At 45.2% G+C, this 25620-nt stretch overlaps 1 protein-coding gene across 1 annotated transcript in view; it reads right to left on the bottom strand.

Annotated features, from left to right (window-relative positions):
• The window catches only part of SIK2 (salt inducible kinase 2), a 352896-nt gene extending 329832 nt beyond the window's left edge, over window positions 1-23064 (bottom strand). The window contains exon 1 of the mRNA XM_085645799.1: window positions 22785-23064. Coding sequence (XP_085501925.1) covers window positions 22785-22919 — 135 coding nt within the window. The 5' untranslated portion in view covers window positions 22920-23064. The remainder of the gene's footprint in view (window positions 1-22784) is intronic.
• Window positions 23065-25620: the final 2556 nt, after the last annotated feature.

Below are 25620 nucleotides of genomic sequence, written 5' to 3'. Positions count from 1 at the left end.
GCCCATACGGCGCTTTAACTTCAATATCGGCTGCACCCCTTTCTTTAGACGAGACATGTCTACAGAAAGGGGCGTGGCCCCCATTAAAGTGAAAAGCATTACATCAAACAATTGATGGACGGAATGCTGACAATGCAGACATTCTCCCCCAGTCAAGAGATCTGGGTTAAATCCATTGTTCTTTTGCCCACTACACTACCCCAGTTTAGACATGGCCATATGCAAATCAGTCTTGACCCTGTGCCTCATGGGAACAGTCCAGCCCGAACTGCCAAGCCATGTCTTCCCTGGACCGGAATCAAGCATCCGAGGAACGGTTTCTGGCTATCAGCCGTCATCAGCCAGGATAGCTTGACTCCAGTGGCGTAGTGAGCACGGGTCCCACGTCTGGGAATACCCATCCCACTTAGGGCGAAAAGCATTACATCAAACAATTGATGGACGGAATGCTGACAATGCAGACATTCTCCCCCAGTCAAGAGATCCGGGTTAAATCCATCGTTCTTTTGCCCACTACACCACCCCAGTTTAGACATGGCCATATGCAAATCAGTCTTGACCCTGTGCCTCATGGGAACAGTCCAGCCCGAACTGCCAAGCCATGTCTTCCCTGGACCGGAATCATGCATCCGAGGACCGGTTTCTGGCTATCAGCCATCATCAGCCAGGATAGCTTGACTCCAGTGGCGTAGTGAGCACGGGTCCCACGTCTGGGAATACCCATCCCACTTAGGGCGAAAAGCATTACATCAAACAATTGATGGACGGAATGCTGACAATGCAGACATTCTCCCCCAGTCAAGAGATCTGGGTTAAATCCATCGTTCTTTTGCCCACTACACCACCCCAGTTTAGACATGGCCATATGCAAATCAGTCTTGACCCTGTGCCTCATGGGAACAGTCCAGCCCGAACTGCCAAGCCATGTCTTCCCTGGACCGGAATCAAGCATCCGAGGACCGGTTTCTGGCTATCAGCCGTCATCAGCCAGGATAGCTTGACTCCAGTGGCGTAGTGAGCACGGGTCCCACGTCTGGGAATACCCATCCCACTTAGGGCGAAAAGCATTACATCAAACAATTGATGGACGGAATGCTGACAATGCAGACATTCTCCCCCAGTCAAGAGATCTGGGTTAAATCAATCGTTCTTTTGCCCACTACACCACCCCAGTTTAGACATGGCCATATGCAAATCAGTCTTGACCCTGTGCCTCATGGGAACAGTCCAGCCCGAACTGCCAAGCCATGTCTTCCCTGGACCGGAATCAAGCATCCGAGGACTGGTTTCTGGCTATCAGCCGTCATCAGCCAGGATAGCTTGACTCCAGTGGCGTAGTGAGCACGGGTCCCACGTCTGGGAATACCCATCCCACTTAGGGCGAAAAGCATTACATCAAACAATTGATGGACCGAATGCTGACAATGCAGACATTCTCGTGCTCTCCATGCCACTGGAATCAAGCTATCCTGGCTGACGAGGGCTGAAAGCCCGAAACCGGTCCTAGGATGCTTGTTTCCAGTCCAGGGAGAACCTGGCTTGGCAGTTCGGGCTGGACTGTTCCCATGGGGCACAGGGTCAAGACTGATTTGCATATGGCTGGGTTCAAACTGGAATGGCATGGTGAGCAAAAAAACGATGGATTTAGGCGCAGATCTCTGTACTGGGGTGAATGTATGACATTGTTCTGCATTCTGTCCATCAATTGTTGTTTTTGCATTTGTCACCCCGAGTGAGAAGGGTATGCTCAGACGTGAGTCCCGTGCTCTCCATGCCACTGGAATCAAGCTATCCTGGCTGACGAGGGCTGAAAGCCCGAAACCGGTCCTAGGATGCTTGTTTCCAGTCCAGGGAGAACCTGGCTTGGCAGTTCGGGCTGGACTGTCCCCATGGGGCACAGGGTCAAGACTGATTTGCATATGGCTGGGTTCAAACTGGAATGGCATGGTGAGCAAAAAAACGATGGATTTAGGCCCAGATCTCTGTACTGGGGTGAATGTATGACATTGTTCTGCATTCTGTCAATCAATTGTTGTTTTTCCCATTAAAGTGAAAGCACGGTATGGGGCGCTTATACAAAAAAAGCATTGGTCTGTCAAGTTGACAAAAACATTTTTTGTGTGTAATAGCGCCCCTTGCCGCTCTCTCACTTTAAAGGCGACCAAGCCCCTATACTTAGACTCGGTTGGTTGAGGAAAGGGGCATGGGCCGAAATTAAAGTGTAAGTGCGGCATGGGGCAATTTAATTGTTTTTTTTAAATAAATAGTTTTTAATAAAACATTCAGCCGCGTTTGGCGCAGCAAGTATAGTAAAGGTATAGCTGCCACTATCAGCATGTGTGCCGTGCGAAAAAAATAATAAAGCTGTTGTGAGAGCGTTTCCTGCCTACAACAGCAGGCACAAGTAAAACCTTAAACGAAATAGTGCTCAGAGGCTGTAATTAAAGCCTACCGAGTAACAGCACATGTAAAAGGGGGTGCCCTCATGGAAGGTTACAAATTAAGACAAGGCGGTACTAAGGAGTGACTAACAAGCCTATTTACAAATCAGAAGCCAGAATTTACGAAGGACAATGACACAAGCCGATGACAAATATGGGCGGAGAGTGGGCAAGGCTCCAAGTGCATACCCCAATACAGCATGCCTTGCAGAGCAGCGCATGCGCTGCCCAGGCTTGACCTAAAAAGACTGGTCACCGCAGTGCGCTATATTCTACTACATATTACATTATTGGTCACTGGCACGAGAATCATTCCTTGTAAAGGACTTTGCTCAATCAAAGCCGACCAACTGCACTGGGTTGTGTTCTATCCCGTTGCAAACTATGATTGTTTTTTTATACAGCACTGGCTGCTACAGTCTTTGATACATCGAGCAAACATGACCGCAGTGCTTAATTTGTGAAACAGTGAGTGTTGGCCAGTGGCATTAAATGTTGGTGCACCGAATACCAAGGCGCACACCCTTCCCCTTGATCTCACTCTTTCGGGTTCCTGCTTCTTCCCTTTGTGGCGGTTTTTCTTCCTCCTTTCTCCTTTGTGAGTTTTTCCCAATCTTGTTGTGCTGGTCCCCAAAAATGAGTGCCGGTGATCTCACAGACAGCCACCGGCTCAAATTAAGTACTAAATGACAGGTGTGATTAATAGTTAATTTAGTGGTATTCATTTGATCAAAATCAGAAGGCTGAGCTAAAACCCTAAAATTCCAAATGAATTCCATTTCTAGGATATCCATACGAGATACTGCTGTTTCTGCAGTTTCTGAGGTCGAAAAGGCAATCTAAACATTCATGTGGTAGTGACTGAACTACTGCATATATAGTCCAAGTTCACAGGTTATTGCAGTGTGTTTTTCATAGCCCCAGGTCGGTGTCCACTACCATGTTACGTGTGAATTGGGCAGAGATGTTAAATGACAGCAGAAATCTGTTCCTGAATATGCATGCATGCTTTAGCTGAATGCCAGCTGTGAACACAACATCTGTGTCAACAGATAAAACGTGGTCTTCGACTTAAATCCACCAGGCAGGAAAGGGTAAGACTTTTGTGTAAGATTTATTAAGATGTTATCAATGAAACAGCATCAGAAAGTTTACCATCAACTTCTGAGAGGAATTCATGTTTGATGCCATGCTCACATGGTGAAACGAGGTTCACATCTTTAATGTATGATCAAACGTAAACGACTAATGATGGGTGAAGATGGAACAGGAGTTAAACGTTTGCCTTCGAATCAAAGTCCTGAGTGTAATAAAATACGGTTTATCTCTAAAGATCATACTCCGTAACATGCAATGGCAAATAGGCCCTTCAATATTTCTATCCGACCAGAGTTGGGCACCGATATATCTGTGTGCATGTGGTTCAGCATTGATGATACCCATGTATGTTCCTATACCATTCAACATAATGTATACTTATTTTATATATGCCTGGCAGGTCTGCACCTGTGATATTCCCATGCATTTATAGTTAATCTAGGCACATAGAGTACATAATTACCTGTATATTTAATAGAAGTTCAATTCTACGGTGCATATATAGTTCTGCACTGGTGCTGCCCCTCACTCTATCTGATACAGAAATTAGGATTCCCACGTCTATATCATTCGGCATTTGTGAAGCGTCTAACATAATTAACGAATAATTTAGGTAATGTGTCTACAGCTCAGCGTTGTCCAGGCTTCTATGTTAATTCTGTTCAGGATTAACAATGCTTAAGAATGTATATTAGTGATGGTATGGCTTTTAAACTTGCAAGCATTAATGCTAAAGAGTCTATGGCTATACAGCTCAACTCGGACTCTTCTACACCTAGATAGCTCAGCATCGATGCTTCTATGGCTATGTATTATAAACATATATTTACCTCTGAACCCATAAATCACAAGTACTATTTAATCATCAGTCCTTTTTATTTGGCTGAGAGAACCAATATCATTTTGCTTTTTTCACAATTTTCTATATACAGGGTAAACTCTACAACAATAGGCTCCTATATTTTTTCGCTAAAAAATATAGGAGCCTATTGTCAGCCAAATAAAAAGGACTGATGATTAAATAGTACTTGTGATTTATGGGTTCAGAGGTAAATATATGTTTATAATAGTTTATTGATTCTGGCCTCTGGTACCCTTATTGAATCAATCCCCTATTTTTCATACTCTATGGCTATGTAGCTCAACACTGCCAAAGCTGGCATGCCTATGCTTATATATCCATATAGTTCAGCATTAATGTTTCTAAATTTTAGTAGTCCATCATATAGCTTGTGCCCATGTATAGCTAATCCTTAATGCTTCTATGCCTACATATTTCATCAGTAATGCTTCCAGGTCCACAGAGTTGAACCTTGGCAATGCATGTGTGCCTTTATAGCTCAGAATGAATGACTATGTCGAGGGTATTCGGTATTACTGCTTTTATGTTGGTTATTCATTATTAATGCTTCTGTGTCTATTTAGTTCAGCGCTAACAAAGCTTCAAAGTCTATACAGTCCAGCACTGTTGCTCCTATGCTTACACAGTTCAAATTGGTGATGCTTATATGAAGCTAATGCTGATTCTACATCTACATAGGGCAGCATAATGCCTCTACGCCTATGTAGTTCGGTGTCGACAAAGCTTATATGCCTTTATAGACCAGTCTGTTCCTCTACAGTTAAGAATGAATGCTTCTGGGTCTATTAAGGTCAACATCAATGCTTCTCTGCAGATAGTTCAGCAGACAAGACGTCCATGCATTTAATTTAAGAATAAATGCTTCCACGTCTGTGTAGTTCAGCATTAATGATTTCATGTCTGTATAGTTTGGTACTTATGGTGCTTCTATTTCTATACGCTTCAACGATAAGGTCATATAAGTATCTCCAAACCTGATCACCAAGATGTTTATCTAGCTAAACACCTCAGCATTAACGCTCCTTTGCCTGTAGAGTTCTGCGTGAATAATGCTTACCAGTGTAAGACCCTTGACTATAAGCAGAAACATTTCAGGCACAATGACGCCTCTCAACACAAAGCTCACATGGATGATGCTTCTAAGCACAACGGAATTTGTACCTAGGAGTCTTTTGTGCTTACACCGGTCCACACTGTTGGAAATGCTCCAGTACAAGCACATTTTAAGGCAACTCCTTGGAAATAAATGGTCTTGTGATATGGCCACTACCTACATCACCTCTCCAAACTTTCTCTGAATGATGGACAAATGTCAACGAAGGCTCTGAAATGGAACATCAACTTCAGACCGGTTGACGAGTGAGGCATTTTAACTCAATTTAATTACTGTTGAAACATGTTGATCAATTATTTAACAACGCAATAAGATCTTTCCCTTGCCACACCTTTTCTTTTAAGGAACTCCGTAATTAATTTACAACTTCAATTCACTGACTCTTGGCTCATGTATTCAATTACCTAATAAGTATAGAGCTTCACACATAAGAAAGAAAATCAACTATATCACATTTCAGTTGCATAGGCAAAAATCTGAATTCACATCTAGAATTAACTATTTATGGGTAAGTATGTGAAATCACATTTCTTAATGTTCCTCAAACACACCAATCTGACAGCTGTTCCTGCCTCACCACAATATTTGAACATCCTCTTAGGCAGTATATACTTATAGGAGAAACACGTTTTAAGACTAAATCTTTAGATCGGGTTCCTTTTGTACAGAACATGATAGTTCAGTCTGCACTACAGGCGCTAATGCTTGTAGTTGCTGTGTTTGTTAAGCCTGCAACTACCCAAGGGAGTCTTTGTGCTGAATTTTTTAGAAATATGTATAAATTGGATACCAGTGTAAGTTACAAAGAAAATAACCAAGTTTTGAGCGGTTGCCTGGCCTTCAGCAATTTAGTTTCTGGTCTTCTATCCAGGAGACTAGTTAGCAGGCAAAGGATCTACATTCTTGCCTGCGTCTCTTTATCCGTACCCGCAAAAATGAGAGCGCAACCCTTAAAGGGACAGGGCCATGGTACCTAGAAACAGAAAAAGGCCCTTCTTGTGAATCTTTTCTATATTTATCTGTTAATCATTATCCACTGAAACATACAAACAACACGTACATCATTTAGCAACCACAATGTGAGACCCTTTCATTGGCAAAAATCTGTCCTTTTATTTAAAAATTATTTGATCGAATATAAAATATCATAAAAACACTTCAAAATATGTTGCAATATGTCTCATAAAATACGATTTTACAACATAAAATCACTTAATTCATGTAGAACCACCACTTCTATTTGTTCTGTATTTCTGAGTAGAACAACCACTTGTGTTGTTGCTGTGTTTCTTATGTGTTATCCTATACCAGTCCATTGTTGAAAGTTATACCAACCATTGTTGTATTATATATGTAATGAAGTGCAACCCATTAAAACACCTTACTCCAAAATAAAACCTTAACATGTATAGATCATAAGAGCAGAATTACAAATGATCAAATTGTCACAAATTATCTCTTTATCCGCATGACATTGGACCGGTCTAATTTTTTATCTCCACAGTCCAAATGTTGTCACTACACAGTAACAAGGGATTCTATCTTTGTACGCTCGTGTTCATGTGTTTAGGGTTTAACCGTAGGATTATGGGATCTCAAAATATGTGGAAGGTGGAAAGACATGGTGAGTGGTTGATAAATTCAAGAGAGGGACGCTGAAAATTATTTAAAAGATGCGTTACAAGTGAACAAGTTGTCAGCTACAATACGTTGTCAAAGCTTTAACCGGTACTGCATAAAAATGTCTGAAATTAGCAATAAACTTGTATAATAACACAGAATAGAAGGTAATGCCTGCTGCTTCCTAGCATGTTCAGAGTTTGCATACTGTATTCTGAGCTAGCTGTGGTGAGAAGAGCTAGGTAAGGGGTACATTTTTTTTTACAAAACCTATAACAACTTTAGTGTTTCTCCATGAAAAGTAGTTTGGTCGCCCATGAGTATGTTGGTGCATTATACACAAACATGTACCCCCAATAGGTAATTAAGAAAGGTGGTAGACTAACAAATCTATGATCATGGACTCCTGTGGTTCTGGGCTCTCTGGGATTGCCTTTCACATGAGAGTTTCGTTGTTACTTCTAGGGGTGTTTTATAGTCTTCTTTCTATATTCACTAATCAACGATGCAAAAATTACTTTAATGGCTTATTTAAATATTCTGATGCAGAAATTCAAGTTTTCTCCACCGCCCCCTTTCAACAAAAAACATGAATCTTAGTACTTTGAGTAGCTCATAATTTTATTTTTAGTTGGCAAAGACATATTCGGACATTATGAAGGAGAAGATTGATGTCAAGAATTGATTTGTCCATCTCAAAATCAAAGACAATATATACATGTTACACAAAACACCAAATTTCAATATCAACTTTACTGCATTACAAAGATACATGTGCATAGACAGAATATCACAAATAATTTGAATAAATGATGCTGAAACAGAATTGCCTAGTATGCAAGTATATTTTTGAGCAGGAATTATTATACCACAAGAGAATGTCGGTAGTGATTATGTTATATATAGTAAATAGGGGTGTGTGAAATTCACATATTTCTTCTATTGCATAATTATGCTAAATTTAGCAAAAAATGCAAAACCGGCATTTGTTCCTATATTTCAGCATAAAATACGTCCTTACATCCATGTTGGCAAAGCCAAAACAAATAGCACAGAAACACACGTTTTGCGATCAATAGCTGCAAGTGTTCTCGTTTTGCCCATGTTCCCTTGCGCCTGCACCAAACTTTAATCCTCGCTAGGTGGTGTAATTTAAAACATTTGATAATGCAAGTTTCACGTCATTACATGAAATTATGCCAGGGTAAAGAAATTTTCTCTTGGTACGATTAAGTTGCGTTTGTACACAAACATTACCAGTACAATATTTGCGTTTTTATGTAGCACTGTAAATTACATCTTTTCAGTATTATAGAGTCACTGGAATTATGCGATACTGCGGCCACAATGTTTTCTACAATAATTATGAATTTGCTGCAATTGGCCCGTAACCCACCGTCTACTGCCTAATTTGCAGATGTTAATTTATTTTTGTTATTTCTAGCTCAAACGGATCAAAAGTTACTTTTAAAAAAATGCAGCAACATACGTTGCCATGCAGTGGAAGGCCCTTTGCAAAGGTTGACTGACACCCAAATACAGTAATAAGCAACTGAGGTGACCAAACTATTAGGGCAAACGTTCTCTCATTACAGTGTTAAAATATGTCAATGTGGCAAACTAATGAAGTAAAATACTATTGCAAAATGGGCTGGATTACGCTGCATAATGTGACTTTTCTTGACATGCAATACAATAAATTATGCAGCTGGGTTGACTAAATTACATTACAGCATTTGTATAGTACACCTATGAGGAGCACTGAAGCACATATCTACTTAACCCCTTCCCCGCTCATGACGGAACCACTCCCGTCATGAGCCACGGTTGCGCTGTGCTCATGACGGAGTGGTTCCGTCATGCTGCGGCCGTTGGCCGCCGCTCCGCCCACGCGGCGCTAATTCCCCGCCTGTGCGGGCGATTAGCGCAGTGGGCGGAGTCGTGACGGAACCACTCCGCCATGAGCACAGCTCAACCGTGGCTCGTGACGGAGCGGTTCCGTCACGAGCACAGCGCCACCGCGCTGCCCCCAAACCCCCCCCAGCGCCGCGGCGGAATTCCTGCCGCGGCGAAGGGGTTAAGCAGCAAGGTTGCCAAGTAGGGTGTGAGTGGAAGGGTGTGGTCTTTGTTTTGTGATCCTATGTGGGAAGTGTTTCCATCTTGTGAGTGAGGCCACGGAATTGCTGTTATTCTGTAATGGGACGCAACGCTAAGTAGTGTGGTGGAAGATGAGGTGTGAGACAGAAGCGCAGTTTTATGGTTTTCAGTGTGCTGGCAGCTTTGAACAGCTCTGCCAGCTGGTATTTTTTGTAGCTATAATCTGCTTACTACACGGAGTTGTCCAATCAGTATAATAATCTTTTTTTCTAAAAACTGTACAACATGGCTAAAATGTAGTCCTCCCCTTGCCCTGCTATAACCAACCGCGGCCTGTGCAGGTAAGAGCGGTGGAGCCAGGTTAAGGGGGATACGACAGACGACTACGAGGGAAAATCAATGTATTCAATTTACCCTTATGGTCAACTGTCGAATCCCTCCCACCCTAAACCAGCCACACTGCTCTTACCTGCATGGGCCCCGGCTGGTTATTACCCTACTCAGTGGTACCCATTTGAGAAACGTCCTAGGAACGCGAGGCAGTATCTAATCTTAGCCTGGACCCTTCAGGATGCAAACATTTCTCTGATAGGGGCAATTCAGGCCAGGGTGGTGGCTCACAGACTGAAAAGTTAAGGGTCTTTGCTTCTGCGGTCAGAGTAGGCCTCACAGGGGTGTATAGACAAGTTCTGCCCTGGCCACTTAACCCCTTCGCTGCTGCGGACATTCCGCTGCAGCGCTGGGGGGGGCAGGGGGGCAGCGCGGCGGGCCTGTGCTCATGACGGAGCCGCTCCGTCATGAGCCACAGTTGAGCTGTGCTCATGACGGAACGGTTCCGTCATGACTCCGCCCATTTGCGTTGTCGCCCCGCACAGGCGGGGAAACAGCGCCGCGCAGGCGGAGCGGCCGCCGGCAGGATTGTCATGACGGAACCGTTCCGTCATGAGCACACGACAACCGTGGCTCATGACGGAACGGTTCCGTCATGAGCAGGGAAGGGGTTAAAGAGCAGTCTATTGAGCGTCAGGCCACGCTGTTACGTCACACGTTTGTCGCCCACGGAATGTGCGCGAGCTCTGCAGCGGGCAGGCGCTTGGATACACCGAGGGATAATGACATCTTGAGGCTGTCAGCGGTGCTCATTGCAAAGCTTGTTGGGCGTGTATGACACTGTCCCCTGACTGTGATGGATAGCGCGTGCAAGCGTCTGTCATTGCCGTGGTAATCGATGGTTAGACTGATTGTCAGTTAGAGAGCGGTGTTGCTAGCAAGGAAAGCCACTCGATGGAAGACCTTTGCACGAGAAGCCCAAAGAACCGCCTGCAAGACGTGTTAATCTCTCCTGTCTCTTCTAGTTTTCTGATTGGTTAGGACAACAGGAAAGAGTAACGCTTTTGTAACAAAAAAAGGAAAATATGGAATCCAATTCACAAACAAAAGAAAACGCTCACGTTAATAACTTTCAAAACACAGGTAAATAGTGTGAGATGGCAGCAAAATGCAAATAGTTTTTAAACGTTTAAAATGATATAAAACATAATAATCTACTTCATGCAGACATTTCCTTTTACATCCTTACTCGGTGAAGATTTCAAAATCCCTCTGAACTCGCCGATTCTCAAAACGCAATTGCACATTTATTAACATTTTTAAATGTATACCCCAAGTGTAACAGTATTGTAACATAATGTAAAACATTCCATTTGACAAGGTCGCCGGGTCTCATATTTTAGAGTTGATAAGTGTCGTTCTCTTAAACAAAGCCAGAAATGAAAAACAATAACAAATTAAAGTGGCCTGGACGAACAGCAATTGAAAATTCGGTATTTCTACTTTGGAAATATTCAGCGCTGTTGCAATATAGCAGAGAGACGAGAAATAATTTTTACTGCTAAACCCGCGGCGCTTGCCTCCTCTCTGCCCTCCTATCTGAATTCCACAATCGCTTATCGCGGGTAGCTGATGCGATGAGGTCATGGCTAAACAGACTTGTGTGCATTTCACGTTCTTTGGAGGTTACATCATGCCTCTTTGTGTTTTTCTCTGTATAATATTAATTTTTCGCTTAGATAGCGTACATAACTGAGCTTTGGCAAAAGCATCAGGGGAAAAAATGCAAAATAAACGCAAATTCAACCAAACACAGTACCATTACAATACTTAAGGTTACTAAATGCTTTTAGGTTTTGAGAAAAAAGTATGTCTTTGGGAAATAGAAAAGGTTGCTACCTACAAAAGTACTTTCATCCGGCAGCAAGCAGCTGTGCGACCCAAACAAGGCCTAATGGACACAAAAAATAACATCTGTACTTGTTAAATTTGCACCCCAAAAGGCAACTTAAGCAACTGACAGCAACACTGTTGGTAGCCTATACCAGCGGGTTTAGCAGCTTCTGCAGGGGTAGGTGTTTAACCTGAAGAGAACCAGTTTGAAATCTGGTGGGGCTTGTTCAACTTTCCATTCTCTCTAGGTCGATTAAGGGAATGAATGAAGTTGAGACGGGTGATGTTAATACTCACCACATATAAAGTGCACGTTAGAAGCGAAGCACCTGCCCTTACATTAAAGGTACTTGCAGCCACAAGAATTACTGGTGAAAAACTCACAGGCTTTAAAAACGTCTCCAAAGCTTTGTAGACTGTGCCTGGGTCAGCAGCATATAAAATTAGGACGCATTTGCCGCCTGGCCTGATGATCTGGGAACACCGTCTAAAGTATCTGAGAAACCTCGGAATTACCATGGACTCCAAGCTATCAATGAATGTCCAAGTGGATAACCTAGCACGGTCAAGCTTCATTACTATAAAAACTCTGTGATGCATCTTCCCCAACCTTGGATTTCCACACACGGTCCAGGCTACCATTTGTCTTGTTCTGTCTAAACTCGGTTACGCAAATAGACTACCACGGATCATCTTTAACAACTATGAAAAGACTACAACGGATTCAGAAATCTGCTGCCAGAATATATAAGCCAAAAGTGCACACCACCCCTGCCTTGAAGGAAGGCCCTAAATTGGTTAATTGGTTGCCAGAAAATCCACATTCAAGCTGCTTTGTATCAACCACAAAGCGATACATGCAACAGGACCGCTCGTCATCAGGAATAAAATCACCAAATACATTCAACAAAGGAACCTCCGCTCTAGATTGGCACCTCGTCTCAAATCTCACCATACAAGAAAAAAAAAACATAAGTGGCTCATCTTTCTCTGTTCAAACAACCAAACTATGGAACTCTTTACTCCAAATATAAGATTCACTGTTAACTACCTAAATATGTACATTTGTTAAGCAGAACTAACAAATATTACTTATGGTTATATTAATCTATGTTTAACATGTAAATAGGTCACAGCATAAATGAGTAAATCTTTATTATACTAATCTGAAATTGCATTACAAACAAAATTATAAAAACAAACAAATTATCTTAAAGTACAGCAACACTTGAAATTCCGAGTTTATTAAATACAACTTAGATCTAGATATATTACCTTCCATATACATATATACCTTCCATGCACTTGTGTATCTTCATATTTCTACCTACACTCGGACTCATCCCAAACCTTATTCTACTACGATGATCCTCAAAATCACTCTTTCTAGACTCTTGCCTCCTCTACCCCTCCTTGCATCATCTCAAACCTCTTTTACTATTCAGATCTCCCAAACAAATCTTTCTAAACACTTACCTCTGAATTGTCCCCCCTCCACCTCCCCTTTACTCATCCCAAACCTCCTCCTACCGCTATGATCTCCAAAAAACACTTTCTAGACCCTTCCCTCCTCTATCCTTTTTCAATCCAAATAACATACTCACACCTTCATCGTTCAAATGCATTTCATATCTCCCTATACTAATTCGGCACTAATCCTTTTTTAGTTCCAGAGTAGCATGCTACACGCCGAAAAGCGCTTTGATGCCTCGCAAGGGGTAGTAAGCACTATATAAATGCAATTACAATACTGTCAGAGTAACCAGAAACCCTAATGTTATGTTGATGATGGAACATCTATGTGAAATTAGTTGGCTGGTCCCAGCAGAGTTCCTGGAGAGCGGAAATCCCACCAACAAACCACAAAATAAAATCACTCACTCCATGCCCCATTACTATAGAGAAGTCGGAAATCTACAGCGCTTAGAACAGTCAGAATAAAAACCGAGTAGTTGTTAACATGACAAATAAAGCACTGATTGAAAACATTGCTTCAAATGGGTAGGTATTCACAGGTATTGAATACCTGCGCTTCTATTTTTTTTTTTAAAAGGGGAGAGTACCTGCACTTTTCAGCACAAGTCCAATACTTACAGTGGGAGAGCACAGGCCCTTTTCAGTAGCACCCAGGCATTAGAAGTGCAGTTACTTATTATCCTATGTTTTTCCATTAAAAGCACAGATTGAAACTGGTTGCAAAGGTCACCTCACCTGAGACAGCAAAGGCTGTATGAGCAATTGGGGATATTATCCTGCTATGGCATTTCTGTCCCTGGTGCACTGACTTTTTAATTTGTTTCTACAGTCACAGGGTAGATGTAGCCATACTGCAGGAAACCCATCTGACACCAGGGAGTGGAGTCCTGACACAGCGGGGAATGCAGGGACATTGAGTGGCGGCAGGTTACACCACGCACGCCAGGGGTGTTTTGATCAGGGTGCGTAAGGGGTCAGGTGTCAAATTGCAGGAGGTGTGTGTAGATTAGAGAGGCAGATATGTTGTGACGCGTTGCTGTAAAGACGATTTAGCGGTCCGCTTAGTTTGGGCCATAATTCCCAACCATGACAATCCACAGTTTTACCATGACCTGAATGACCTACTAACACCATGGGGGGACCTATCCCGTATATTTGGGGGGGGGGGGGCGGGGTGACTTTAACTGTACCTTAAGCCCAGAACATGATCAACCTAAAAGTCCTCCTCAGAGGCCTTCTGTGCCGACTTGTCCCCTTGCTGAAATAGCAGCACAGGAGGGTCTGTTGGATATCTGTCGATATACATCCCCCCACTGGGGAGTGGTTCACACATTATTGGCTGCTATGTACAACATGCACCGATGAATAGTCAATGCAGGTGCCGCTCCCGTGTACATATTCGGACCATTTGCAGGTCCATTTAGAGCTGGAACTGCACACACCACTGCCTCCCACATTTCATAGCGCTTTCACCTGTATTTGCTGTCGGACTCCGCCTGCGCCAGCTAGTCATGAAACCTGATCACTGAGTTTTTCTGGCTCAATAAAGGCTCAGTAGATAAATGTGTGACAGTATGGGAAGCATTCAAAGTTTAGACATCGTGACGCCAGGTACGTAAATACACGCGTGTTCTCAGATCGCTACGGGGTTGTTTAGCCAGACTAGAGACGAAGACTAGAGCGGTGGCACAGAGAAACCGATGAACCAAGTCTCCTGGGTGATATCAGAATTAAGATAGAGGAATTTCATAAAACTGCACAAAGTGAGGTGAACCACTTAGACAACCACGCAGTTGCACGCTTGCACTAGGTCACTGTCCTTCACCATACAACACTGGCGGCGATGATGCGCCCCCACCGGGAGGATAACGCGATTCTTGAGATACAGGTTGATCAGGGGCAGAAACTATGTGCTCCTGAGCAGATATCGGAGTGTTTCAGCAGATATTAAGCAGAGTTATACAAGCCGCAGCTCGCTTACGATGACAGCGATGCCACCGATTATCTTGCACACATCGCCATGCAGAGGCCTACTGTTGAGCATGGAGAACACCTCATGGCCCCGCTGTGCCCTAGGGTGATACTCGCAGCTCTTAAGGCTAGTACCCAGGGCCTCTTACCAGTGGGCATGATGGGCTTACGGTGGCCTTCAATAAGGCCTATCAGGATCAACTCATCTCCACCTATAAGGAAACCAGGTATGGGATGACTGCAAATGGATGTATGCCTCCCACAATGCGCAAGGCCCTGTTAGTGAACATATTGAAGCCGGGTAAGCCGGCGGATAATTGCTCTTCCTACCGTCTGCTGTCCCTACTGAATGTCGACACTAAAATATATGCAGAGATAATAGCTAATCCTTTGGCCCAGTTACTGCCGAGGGGGGACAGGGGTGGGACCCAAACAAGCCGGGTTTATTCCAGGACATAGCTTGACGTTTAATCTCCAAACCTTGCTCAACACTATTTAGTGATTGGAACCCGAGGTATGCGCAGCAGTGCGTTTTCTCAATGCTGAGAAAAGCGTTCTCATTCAGCAGAGTGATGCATCATGCTAGCTGTTCTGCAACGCATAGGGGTTGGAGGAGACGTCATTTTGCGATTGGTGACTGCACTTTATACCCAACCGACTGCCATTACTCCTAATTTGCACACTGTTCCTGTTGCTATCATGAGAGGCACCAGACAGGGTTGTCCCATGTCGCCTCTGCTGTATGCTCTGGTTGCCGAGTCCTTGGCTTGTGGGCTGGGTGAATACCAAGCACATCAATACTGTGATTCCCGGGATACAAGTTAATTATATCGGCCTATGCTGATGATACGTTACTCTACGTATGCAATCCGGAGCGTAATCTTACACCAGTGCTGCATGAGGTGGTGCAGTTCGGGTAACACTCCGGGCTTCGAGTCAATTGGGATAAATCCACCATTTTACCACTCATCACAGCTATGCCACCGGTGCAGTTAGTGCACTGAATCCATCCCCCACTGCAGGGGGTAGTCTATCTGGGGATACAGGTACACACAACCACTGGGTCTGTCATGTTTGACAACTATGGCAAAGCAGAACAGAAACTTTCAGATGCCATAGAATGGTGGATTAGGTTGCAGTTAGCTCTTACGGGACACATCGCAATCATTAAAATGGCAGTGCCATTCCGGATCTAATTCTTTTTCATGATATTCCTATGCTGCTGCCCCAGGCGACGTTCACTTGCCTCTGGACTGATTCGCCTGGTGTGGGCCAGGAAGCACCCGCAGGTGCGCTGGTAAACCCTCAAATTGCCATACCACATTGGGGGTGGGGCTGAACACCCCCGACATAGAAACTTATGATAGGGCCGTGCAGTGTATGTTCGCCCATTACTGGATCCATGGCCCACTGGACTTGCCGTACTTATGGTTGGCGCGCAACACTGCGGCTGCCTCAGACGCTGTTTGGAACTGGGGTGCACAGTCATGGTGTCTTTGATTACTTAAATGCAATGGTATACTCATTGCTAAGGCTACTAAAGCGACAGGCTGGATCCTTATTGTATCCACCCCATATGCCCTTAGCCTGGTGTGCATGGTTTCCCATGGGTCAGGAGCGCAGCGTATGGATTGAATGAGCTGGGTATACACATGATGGGAGATTTCTTTGGCGACAGCATGATGATTAGAAGGGATGTAGTAAGGGAGTGGGTTGATAGTGGAACTGGGCGAGAACAGTGTGCCTATAATTCAAGCTAGCCTCGCTGAAGAAGGGCGACATACCCTGAAACCGGTCCCAGGATGCTTGTTTCTGGACCAGGTAGGACCTGGCCTGGCAGTTCAGTCTGGACTGTTCCCATGGGGCACAGGGTCACGACTGATTTGCCTATGGCTGGGTCCAAACTGGGGTGGCGTAGTGGGCAAAAGAACGATGGATTTAACCCAGATCTTTTGACTGGGGGAGAATGTTTGCATTGTCAGCATTCTGTCCATCATTTGTTTGCTGTAACACTTTTTGCCCTATGTGGGATGGGTATGCCCAGACGTGGGTCCCTTACTCACTGGGCCACTGGATTCAAGCTAGCCTGGCTGAAGAAGGGTGACACACCCTGAAACCGGTCACAGGATGCTTGTTTCCGGTCCAGGGAGGACCTGGCCTGGCAGTTCGGTCTGGACTGTTCCCATGGGGCACAGGGTCAAGACTGATTTGCATATGGCTGGGTCCAAACTGGGGAGCCGTAGTGCGCAAAAGAACGTTGGATTTAACCCAGATCCTTTGACTGGGGGAGAATGTTTGCATTGTCAGCAGTCCGTCCATCATTTGTTTGCTGTAACACTATGATAGGCTGGGCCGGACTGGCCGTAGTGGGCACCGGGCAAACCCCCGGTGCACGGCACAGGTGGTGGCCAGTTTTGGGCCCCTGGGGGCCGTTTTTGTTATAGGGCCATTTTTGCAGCATAGCTACAAAATCGGCCCTGTAACAAAATCGTCCGAAAACCGGCGCTGGCAAAGAGCTCGGCCGCATCCCCAACCCCCCGAGGGGGCCGGCCGAGCACTTTGTCAGGGCCGGTTTTGGCTCCCAGTCCGGCCCTGATGATAGGGCACATCACGCATTACGAGACCTGCTAGATGAGGAAGTCCCGGAGCCTCCAGAAATGCTGGCATTGACCCCGCTTCTCCAGACAGCCTCCCCCTGCAGACTAGTAGTGAGGTTGTATACATATGTATAGGAGGCACGCATGCCTGAGGTATCCAGGGTCAAGCTTGAGTGGCAGGGTGAGTTGGGGATAGTCATCAGAGACCAGCAGTGGCGGTATTGCTGCTCCGTCCCAAAGACTGTCTCCCTGAACAGCAGACATAGGTTTTTGCAATTTAAGTATATCAACAGAGTGTATTACACACCAGCCCGCTTGCACCGACATGGTTTGGTTGACAGTGTGGACTGCCAGCGCTGCAGAGGTAGGTTTTGCGCACCTCGTCTGGTATTTGTAAGGCGTGCAGGAATTCTGGCGAGCTGTGCTTGGGGAGTTTGAGTCTATTACTGGGGTGGTGCTAGATCCCTTTCCACTTTTGGCGCTACCGGGTTACAAGGAGGTGCAGAATGGTGTCGGGCAACTAATAGCTATTGGCTTGCTCCTAGTACGACGTTGGGTGGCTATGCGCTGGGCCCGCGGCCCGCTAGTAGTGCCAAGAGAATGGCACACAGTCATGGTTTACTGTAAAACACAGTTTGATACCTATCCCTGGGGTAGCTCCAAGGTGGGAGGATCTCACAATATTTGGGGTCCTTATCAGGCATACATGGCCAGGGTAGGGGGTTTGGAGAGGGGTACTGCTAAAGAGATGGCAGATGGTGACGATTGAATACGTTTCTTTGAATCCTACCTAATATGTGCTGCGACGAGGGTTCCCTTATATACCTGTACATGAGTAAAGTATAGATCTGAAACTGTTGGAGTATCTTGCTGCAATATGACAGCATCTCCTGGGGTGGCGTAAGGGGTTTGGGGTGCAATATTGTTGCTACTGGAGTTATGTCACTTGATCACATTTTTATGTTAAGTTCTGATTGCCCCGACTGTAAATGACGCTGTTGTAGCTTTGTCCACATACAATGGATTACTCTACTTGCAGCTATGGCTATATCCATGTTATATTGTCTCACGTGTTTGATGTGAAATTTATAAAGACAAAAAAAAAAAAATAGAGAGAATACTATAGCCAACCAGGACATATCTGTTTTCCGGTGTCGAGTCAGTTACAGCCTTCTTGAGTTTCCTCTTGGCTTCCACACCCCGATGCCCTCTCTAGTCATTACAGTCCAGGCGTCCCCACCTACTATAACCTTCACATGTCCTCTGTGGTCAAATATACTGCTTATTTTATAAGTAATATATGAATGAATAAAAGGGTCAAAGTTTTTCTTTTGGGCCTACAACCCACAATGCCGCATATCAAGGAGGCCTAGTTTTGATTTCACCTCATGACTCTTTCTTCCTCCACCCTACAGTTCCTGTCTCTATGTCCCACTCTTGCAGGGTTTTTTCATCCCTGCTTTCTATCTTTGTCACTGGTTTCCAGTCTCTCTTACTTCATCTTTCTTCCTTTTCTGCCTTTCTCCCTCTTGTTCTCAATGGCATCGGAAGTTTACAGGTGCCTACAAACAGGTTGAACACCACCAGCAGAAGACGCTACATGTTAATAGGAACTATACATGACATGTTGACACTGCAAGAGTGGTACGAGCCAGAAAGATTCTGCATGCATAGAGAGGACTTTTCGTGCATTTTGTTAAGGGCCACAGAATTTATGCATTTTGAGGCCACTACGTTCTCTGCATAATTTATGGATTTGCGATATAATACATGATCTGCTGCAAAACCTGCAGGTTTTAACAAAAAATATCTAAAAATCGGCAACACGTGTTACCGCGTAGTAAGTTGAAGACCCTTCACAAAGGTTGAGGTCACCTTGTTTTCAGTTATTTCTGTCATATTATAGGGGAAAGTAACAGGTGTTGTGCGTAAAATACAAAACTTTAGAGAGTACAGTACGCCCTGGCATATAACGTAGGAGCGAGGTCCGTTAAACTCATCTCAATCAAGTATGCAATTACAGACCCAAGCTGAAGAAGTTAACCCGGTTTTAATGTGTACCACGAGCAACAGACCGCTGGGCCGCTGGCCACGCAAGAACGGTTTAATCGCGACTTCAAAATGTGACCTTGGAAAACACCAATGCCTCGTTTGTAAGTTCCCCTCGAGCTAAATATACATTTCACATACGTTTTAGTGAAAACAACATTTCTTCAGAAAGACTACGCGGTCATTCTTCACGCACTAGCTTTGTCGGAGGAGGCCTGACATTTCTGCAATAAAGAAAGCGGATGCCTGTGGCGCCTGAGAAACCGCGCATCTCACCCCATCGCGAGTGTGCAGAGCAGAAAATGATTCTGCTTGCAGCCAAAAATCCTACTTTACAAGCACTAAAATGTTGATGGAACCAAAAACGCCACCTGCAATATTGATGACTCGGGGACTTTTTCCTCCAGAAGCCGAAGTACGTCACGGGGCTTAAACATACATTGTAATTATTGCTCAACTCTGAGTACTCATGTAATAAATTCTCCTAGGATTAACGGCGGAGTCTTCTTGAGGTGATATGAATGAGGTGCCGACGGCCCTACCTACAACTCTGCAGCGGGCGCTCAGCCCGCCGAGATAACCTTGCACCTTGTATCTCATGTCTAACACGAATGGATTTAATGTCTGCAATTCTCAAACGTTGTTTTCTAAAGCAAAGGTGGATGTAGTCGGGCTGAAACTTTTAGCAAATAAAGTTGGGCCACCATGTTGCATTGTTTCGCAAGGTCATCTGAGGGTCATGCAAGAGATGGCTTAAGTCTTGCAGAGATGAGAGCTAAAAAGACTGCAGCAGTGTGCAAGGCACGCTGGAATATCTCGAAGGGACTTTTTGGACGAGTGTAAGGTGCCACGACAGCAGGTGCGCGTACGGGGACCGTGGTGTGCGATATCCGAGTCCGGGTGCAGGCTTTACGCGCACTGCTCATACATAATTAATACACGTGGCTCTTAAGCATTATACACAACCGACACCTCGTACGGTGTGGGTATTTATACATATAGGCGCATCACTACAGGGGCAGTTGCTGCTAAAGTCCAATGTGTATATGTCTACAGGCGTCGGACTGGTAACCACAAGCTCCTCTCCAATGTTCCTGTATGCAGTATGCCGGCTCCCGGTGACGGGGTGCCCGTTTTTATGTTTCTTTATTTAATAACATTTTATTGGGGTTTTCAACATTACGAGGCATCATCCACCAATAATCACATACCATCATCACTTTGCGTGTCAGAGAAAAACGTCTAAAAGTTGCAAACATTTTAGCTACATTCCTATCCGTTTCTATATGCGTTTGCATGGTGAATGGAACAGAGGCGTTTTAAGGCAGGGGTGTCACCTTAAAGTTTGTCTTGCCCAGGACCCCAAACATCCTTAAGAGGGTCACACAAAAACTGATGAAATATAACATGTTATTTAGAAATGATTAGCATCACAAGCATGCAATGGGTAATATTTGTGGGGTCCCGGTACGGAAACAAGGATTTGAGGGACCCTGGGAAAGACACAAATGTATGATAACACCGGAAAAGAGAAGCCCATAGGTGCCTGCCTGCCGTTTGAGGTTCTCTCTGTGCTTGCTATCTAGCAGGTCTCCCACAGGTTGCAACATGGATCTTGGCGTGCAGGCATTTGTGTATGAATACAGTGACTCGTGGGGCCCGGGCGAATCACCTCGATTTGGCTACGCGGTGCACCAGTCTGGGCTTCAATCAGCAGGAGGGTGTATTCTATATTGCTAAATCGCCATACGTGTACACGCGCACTCGCCCCTCTTGGTAATGCAGCGTGCGACATTTGCTTCCATGCTGGTTTGTGCAGTATTTAAAGGTGCTATTCTGTAATCTCTGCTACACTGTCCTTGCAGCTGGCGAAGTGGTGCCTGGCTCTTGGCATGGGTAATATATACACTATGGGCATACATCATGCAAGTCACAATCGAAGTGGGTGTGTGAGAGACGTTATCTGTGGATGTGTGTAGTATCTCCATGGGACATGTTTGCCTGGCTCTTGACGTGCATGCGTCTGCGCCTGTTGGGTTGTGTCGTATCTTTAAATAGCACTCTGTATGTTCCATATGCACTCACCCGGTGTTTAGTGATGAGGAGACTGGCTCTTTTTGATACGCAAAGGTACTGTGCACAGGAAAGCGTGCGAAGCTTATAGGACCCCCCCTGCCCCCCCCCCCCCCCATTGTTTACCTAGATCTTGGTGTAGCAATGCCTTGAGTTAAGCTAGCATGTATTTGTAGGGGGTGTGTGTGCTGCATGCACCCCGAGGTCTCTCTCTTAAGCCACAAGACACGCTCTCAGGGTGGCTCCTGACTTGCATGCATGCGTGTCTCGGGATGTCAGTGCAGTACCCATAGGCACACCGCTAACGGTTCTACATGCATGTATCTAACAATGGTGAGGAGAGTGCAAGCTAAGGTCCAGGCACCACATCCCTGTGTCAAGTCCTCACACACTTATCTTCCTCGCGGATGTTGTTGGTTCTTGGCTTATACGGGGCAGAAGTAGAGGCTACATGCATACATACACACACACGCGAGTCATACATAAGTTCCCAGATGCGCTCCTCTCAATGCGTGTGGCACGGAGTTGCTACAATGAACGGTGCTAGACGTGTGCAAAATCCACGGGTGCTCCCCAACATGTCTTATCTCTTTTCCAATGCACGACTGTGCAAAGTGTGTGTGCAAAATCCACAGGCGCCGCTCTATACAAATCACATGCACTCACCTCACTTTCAGCGACAAAGTGCCGGACTGGTGGCTTGCATATAACCATAGGTCAGTCTTTGCTGTAGCTTTAGGTGCCCCGCTACATGTTCTCAACACCGGGTGATGCAGTACCTCTTTCTTCTGGACATATATATGGAGCGCAGTTTATTTAGGTGGTGGTCTATACGTGCCACTGCAAAAAGCAGTCAATCGCTGCGGGGGATGCCATCTGTGGATCTTGCCTCACATGGACGTGTGCCGGGTGGGAGTTACGCCCCTCTAAGTCCCTATATGCATTATTGCTCTAGTGAGGTGATGCCTGGCTCGTGTTTACTTTCAATGCATGTACACATTTCTGTGGATGTATGTGGTGCGTCTCTAGGACCTTTTGTTTAGCCCCCCACGTGTACTCACCTCTCTCTTGGGGATCCAGGGCCTGGCTTGCATGTATCTGTATCTATGGATGAATGTGCATAGTCTATAGGAATCCCTCTATAGGTCCTCATAGGCACTCACCTCGCTCTTGGTGATGCGGTGCCTCGCTAGCTTCACAACGGCGAAGTTGCCCTTCCCCAGCGTGCGCTCGATGTCGTAGAAACCCACCCGCACTGGTCCGCGCTGGGGGTGCCCCGGGGGCTCGGCCATGACCATGCTGGGGCCGGGGAGCAGCGGAGGCGGCACCGGGTACGGCAGCCCGGGCAAGCGGCGCGAACAGCTCCGGCTCCGGTGGCAGAGCTCAGCCTCGGCCGGGGGCGGGGCCTGCGCCCTGCACCGCCCCTCGGTGACGTCAATTGACGTCAGGGCACCGGGAAGGGGAGAGGCGGGGCCTGCAGACTTTCACAGTTCACTGCCAAGACGTCGCCATGGCGACCACAGCCAGCGTTGACGTCACCGCTGAGATGTCAATCAGGGAGTGTGTCCGCTGCCAGCTCCTTGGCCGTCAATCTACAGAGGTGGGTAAGGAGGGGGAGGCAGACACCAGCTGTACAGAGTGCTTGCCCTCGCCTACTCTGTCTCTGCACACTCATGCAGCTGGATACAGCTTGCACCGATGGCGTGGGTATGTTCTTTATTTGAAATGAAGGATGCCAGCTCCGTTAGCGCAGGGTACATGGTAGCTCTGGAAGATCATTGCACGCGATACTATCTCTGCAGTTTACATAACCTCTACACTGATCGGTGCATGCATGGTACATAGGATTTCACTTCATAGAAGTGGCGCTATTAAATCATGCACAACGAGCACTGTCTTTACCAGGAACAGTGACCCTACTCCGTCGAAAACGATACACGCAGCAAGGTAGAGATACATACAACATGCCATTCGCAGATATATGTGGCTTATCTCAGTGCATGCAATTATATGTCTAAGATCTGTAACGGATACACGCCTGAAGCGATCGATGTGGTAGCACTAGACTAGTATACATCAAACACCCAACCAGCAACTAATGACGCAACGCAAAATGAGTGAGCCCTTGCAGAAGGTGAGAGGAGCCCCTTAGTCTCCCGCATCTCACAGATATTAATTGGCCTAGGGGCGAATGCAGGCCCCTGAAAGTTTGGGGGCCCTCCTGCCACGTAGGGGCTACAGGGGTTTTCTTTACACCCCTGCACCCAACGCTATCTGTGAACAATAAACATCCTCAAGGGTACACGCAGTACATGGTGCGAGGTACATGCAGTAAATGCCATTGCACAATGATAAATGCAGTCAGTACCGTCTGTGTACGGTACATGCCCCTAAAAGAATACGGGACCTCCTAACTAGAGTTAGACGCGGCTAGGAAGAGAGCCGGACCTCTTGAGTTCAATAATGGCAGATGATTCGTTCTATTCTCTGCAATGTTGATATTCTCTCCTAGTTGCTAGCTGAATGAGCTTCGTTTTCGCTGAGTATCCATCCCTTAGGGCGCATCCTTTCTGGTCCCGAGGAAGACCATGTGGAAAGTGACAACCGTAAAGGGGTTGAAACGACGGGTTATAGTGTTTATCAAGTCTCTTTGCAATTCAAAGTCATAAGTGGGACACTATGCAGTAATTTCTTCTTTGCCCACTGTTCTTGGAAATCCAGCCAAAATAAATTACTTTTTTTGTCATAAATAATTGACATGTCGTGCAGTATTTTATTCACAGGGAAGTGACCAGTGATACATAATGAATGACGCAGTACAACACTTCCATCTACAACAATCCGAAAGGAGACAGTTGCATGAAAATCAATACATAATAATACAAACTTCACGTCAGGCCACAGTCAAAAGTAATTCTGTAACTATCTGAAACTGAAGAATGCACAACCTTTATCTAACTTGATCACTAGATGAGTTTACATTTTTATAAATTTGATATACATATAGGAGTGGATTTCTTACACCCTCCTTGAAATAGATAGTTTTAGCAGTTTGCTTCAGAAAGAACCACTGTTCAGATTATTTTAGGTACTAACAGAAACAGTGTACAGGATAAGTTCACCAAATTTCACCTGTGCTAAGAAAAGACCTTTAATATTATAGCTGCAGTTTGCATTCTCCAAACTACCTTTGCGGGGTACCGTTTCTAAATCTATTTGGAGGGATGTACTGATTGATGATAGTACTGGGACATCTACCGTGCACATATCGTTTGTGCAGGGTGATTAATCTTTATTTGGTCTCTATTCATTCTGAATACTGTCTGTACAAGGCGGATACCCCAGGGAATAATATCTCAGAACTATAAATGCATGTGGTGATATCTGATTCTGTATCTGTGTACCCGAACTATCTGTTCAGTGTAATGCATTCAATAACATAACATGCACAAATAATGTGGGGCATCCATTAATATGTACCCAGTGCTGCATCAGAAAGGTAAATGAACCCACTACTATATGTGTACACTAAACGTCCACAATGCTAGCTGTACGAGGTACATGCACCAAATGCTCTATCAGAAAGATAAAAGCACCCAGGACTATTTGTGCTAGGGTCTTGCCTAAAATGATCTTTGCAGGCCACACACAACCAATCCTATTAGTATATGTTTACAAAACTGAGAGCGCATGGTCTCAGCTACTCTGTCTCTTCAAGCTTCATCCATACTGTGCACAGTATATGACACCCGCAATTTCTGTTCAGGGTGAATATCTCAGTATTTGGTGCATTTATAATTCTATCTCTGAAAGGAAAATACCTCCAATAATCTGTGTCTGAGTATTGTTAGACTAGGATTGTGGTTCTTGCTTGGACAGGGTGCATACATCTGCCTACCAGAAACCCCTTGTCTGAGTTATTGAGTTTCTTCTCTCAAGGGGTTCCCACACACCAGAAATCACTCTAGCGACCTTTGTCTCATCAGCCTCTGTGCAGCT

Source organism: Triturus cristatus, chromosome 3_1, assembly GCF_964204655.1.
Source record: "Triturus cristatus chromosome 3_1, aTriCri1.1, whole genome shotgun sequence".
NCBI lineage: Eukaryota > Metazoa > Chordata > Amphibia > Caudata > Salamandridae > Triturus > Triturus cristatus.
The sequence above is the reverse complement of the archived record's forward strand: the minus strand, read 5'-3'. Positions and strand labels throughout refer to the sequence as shown.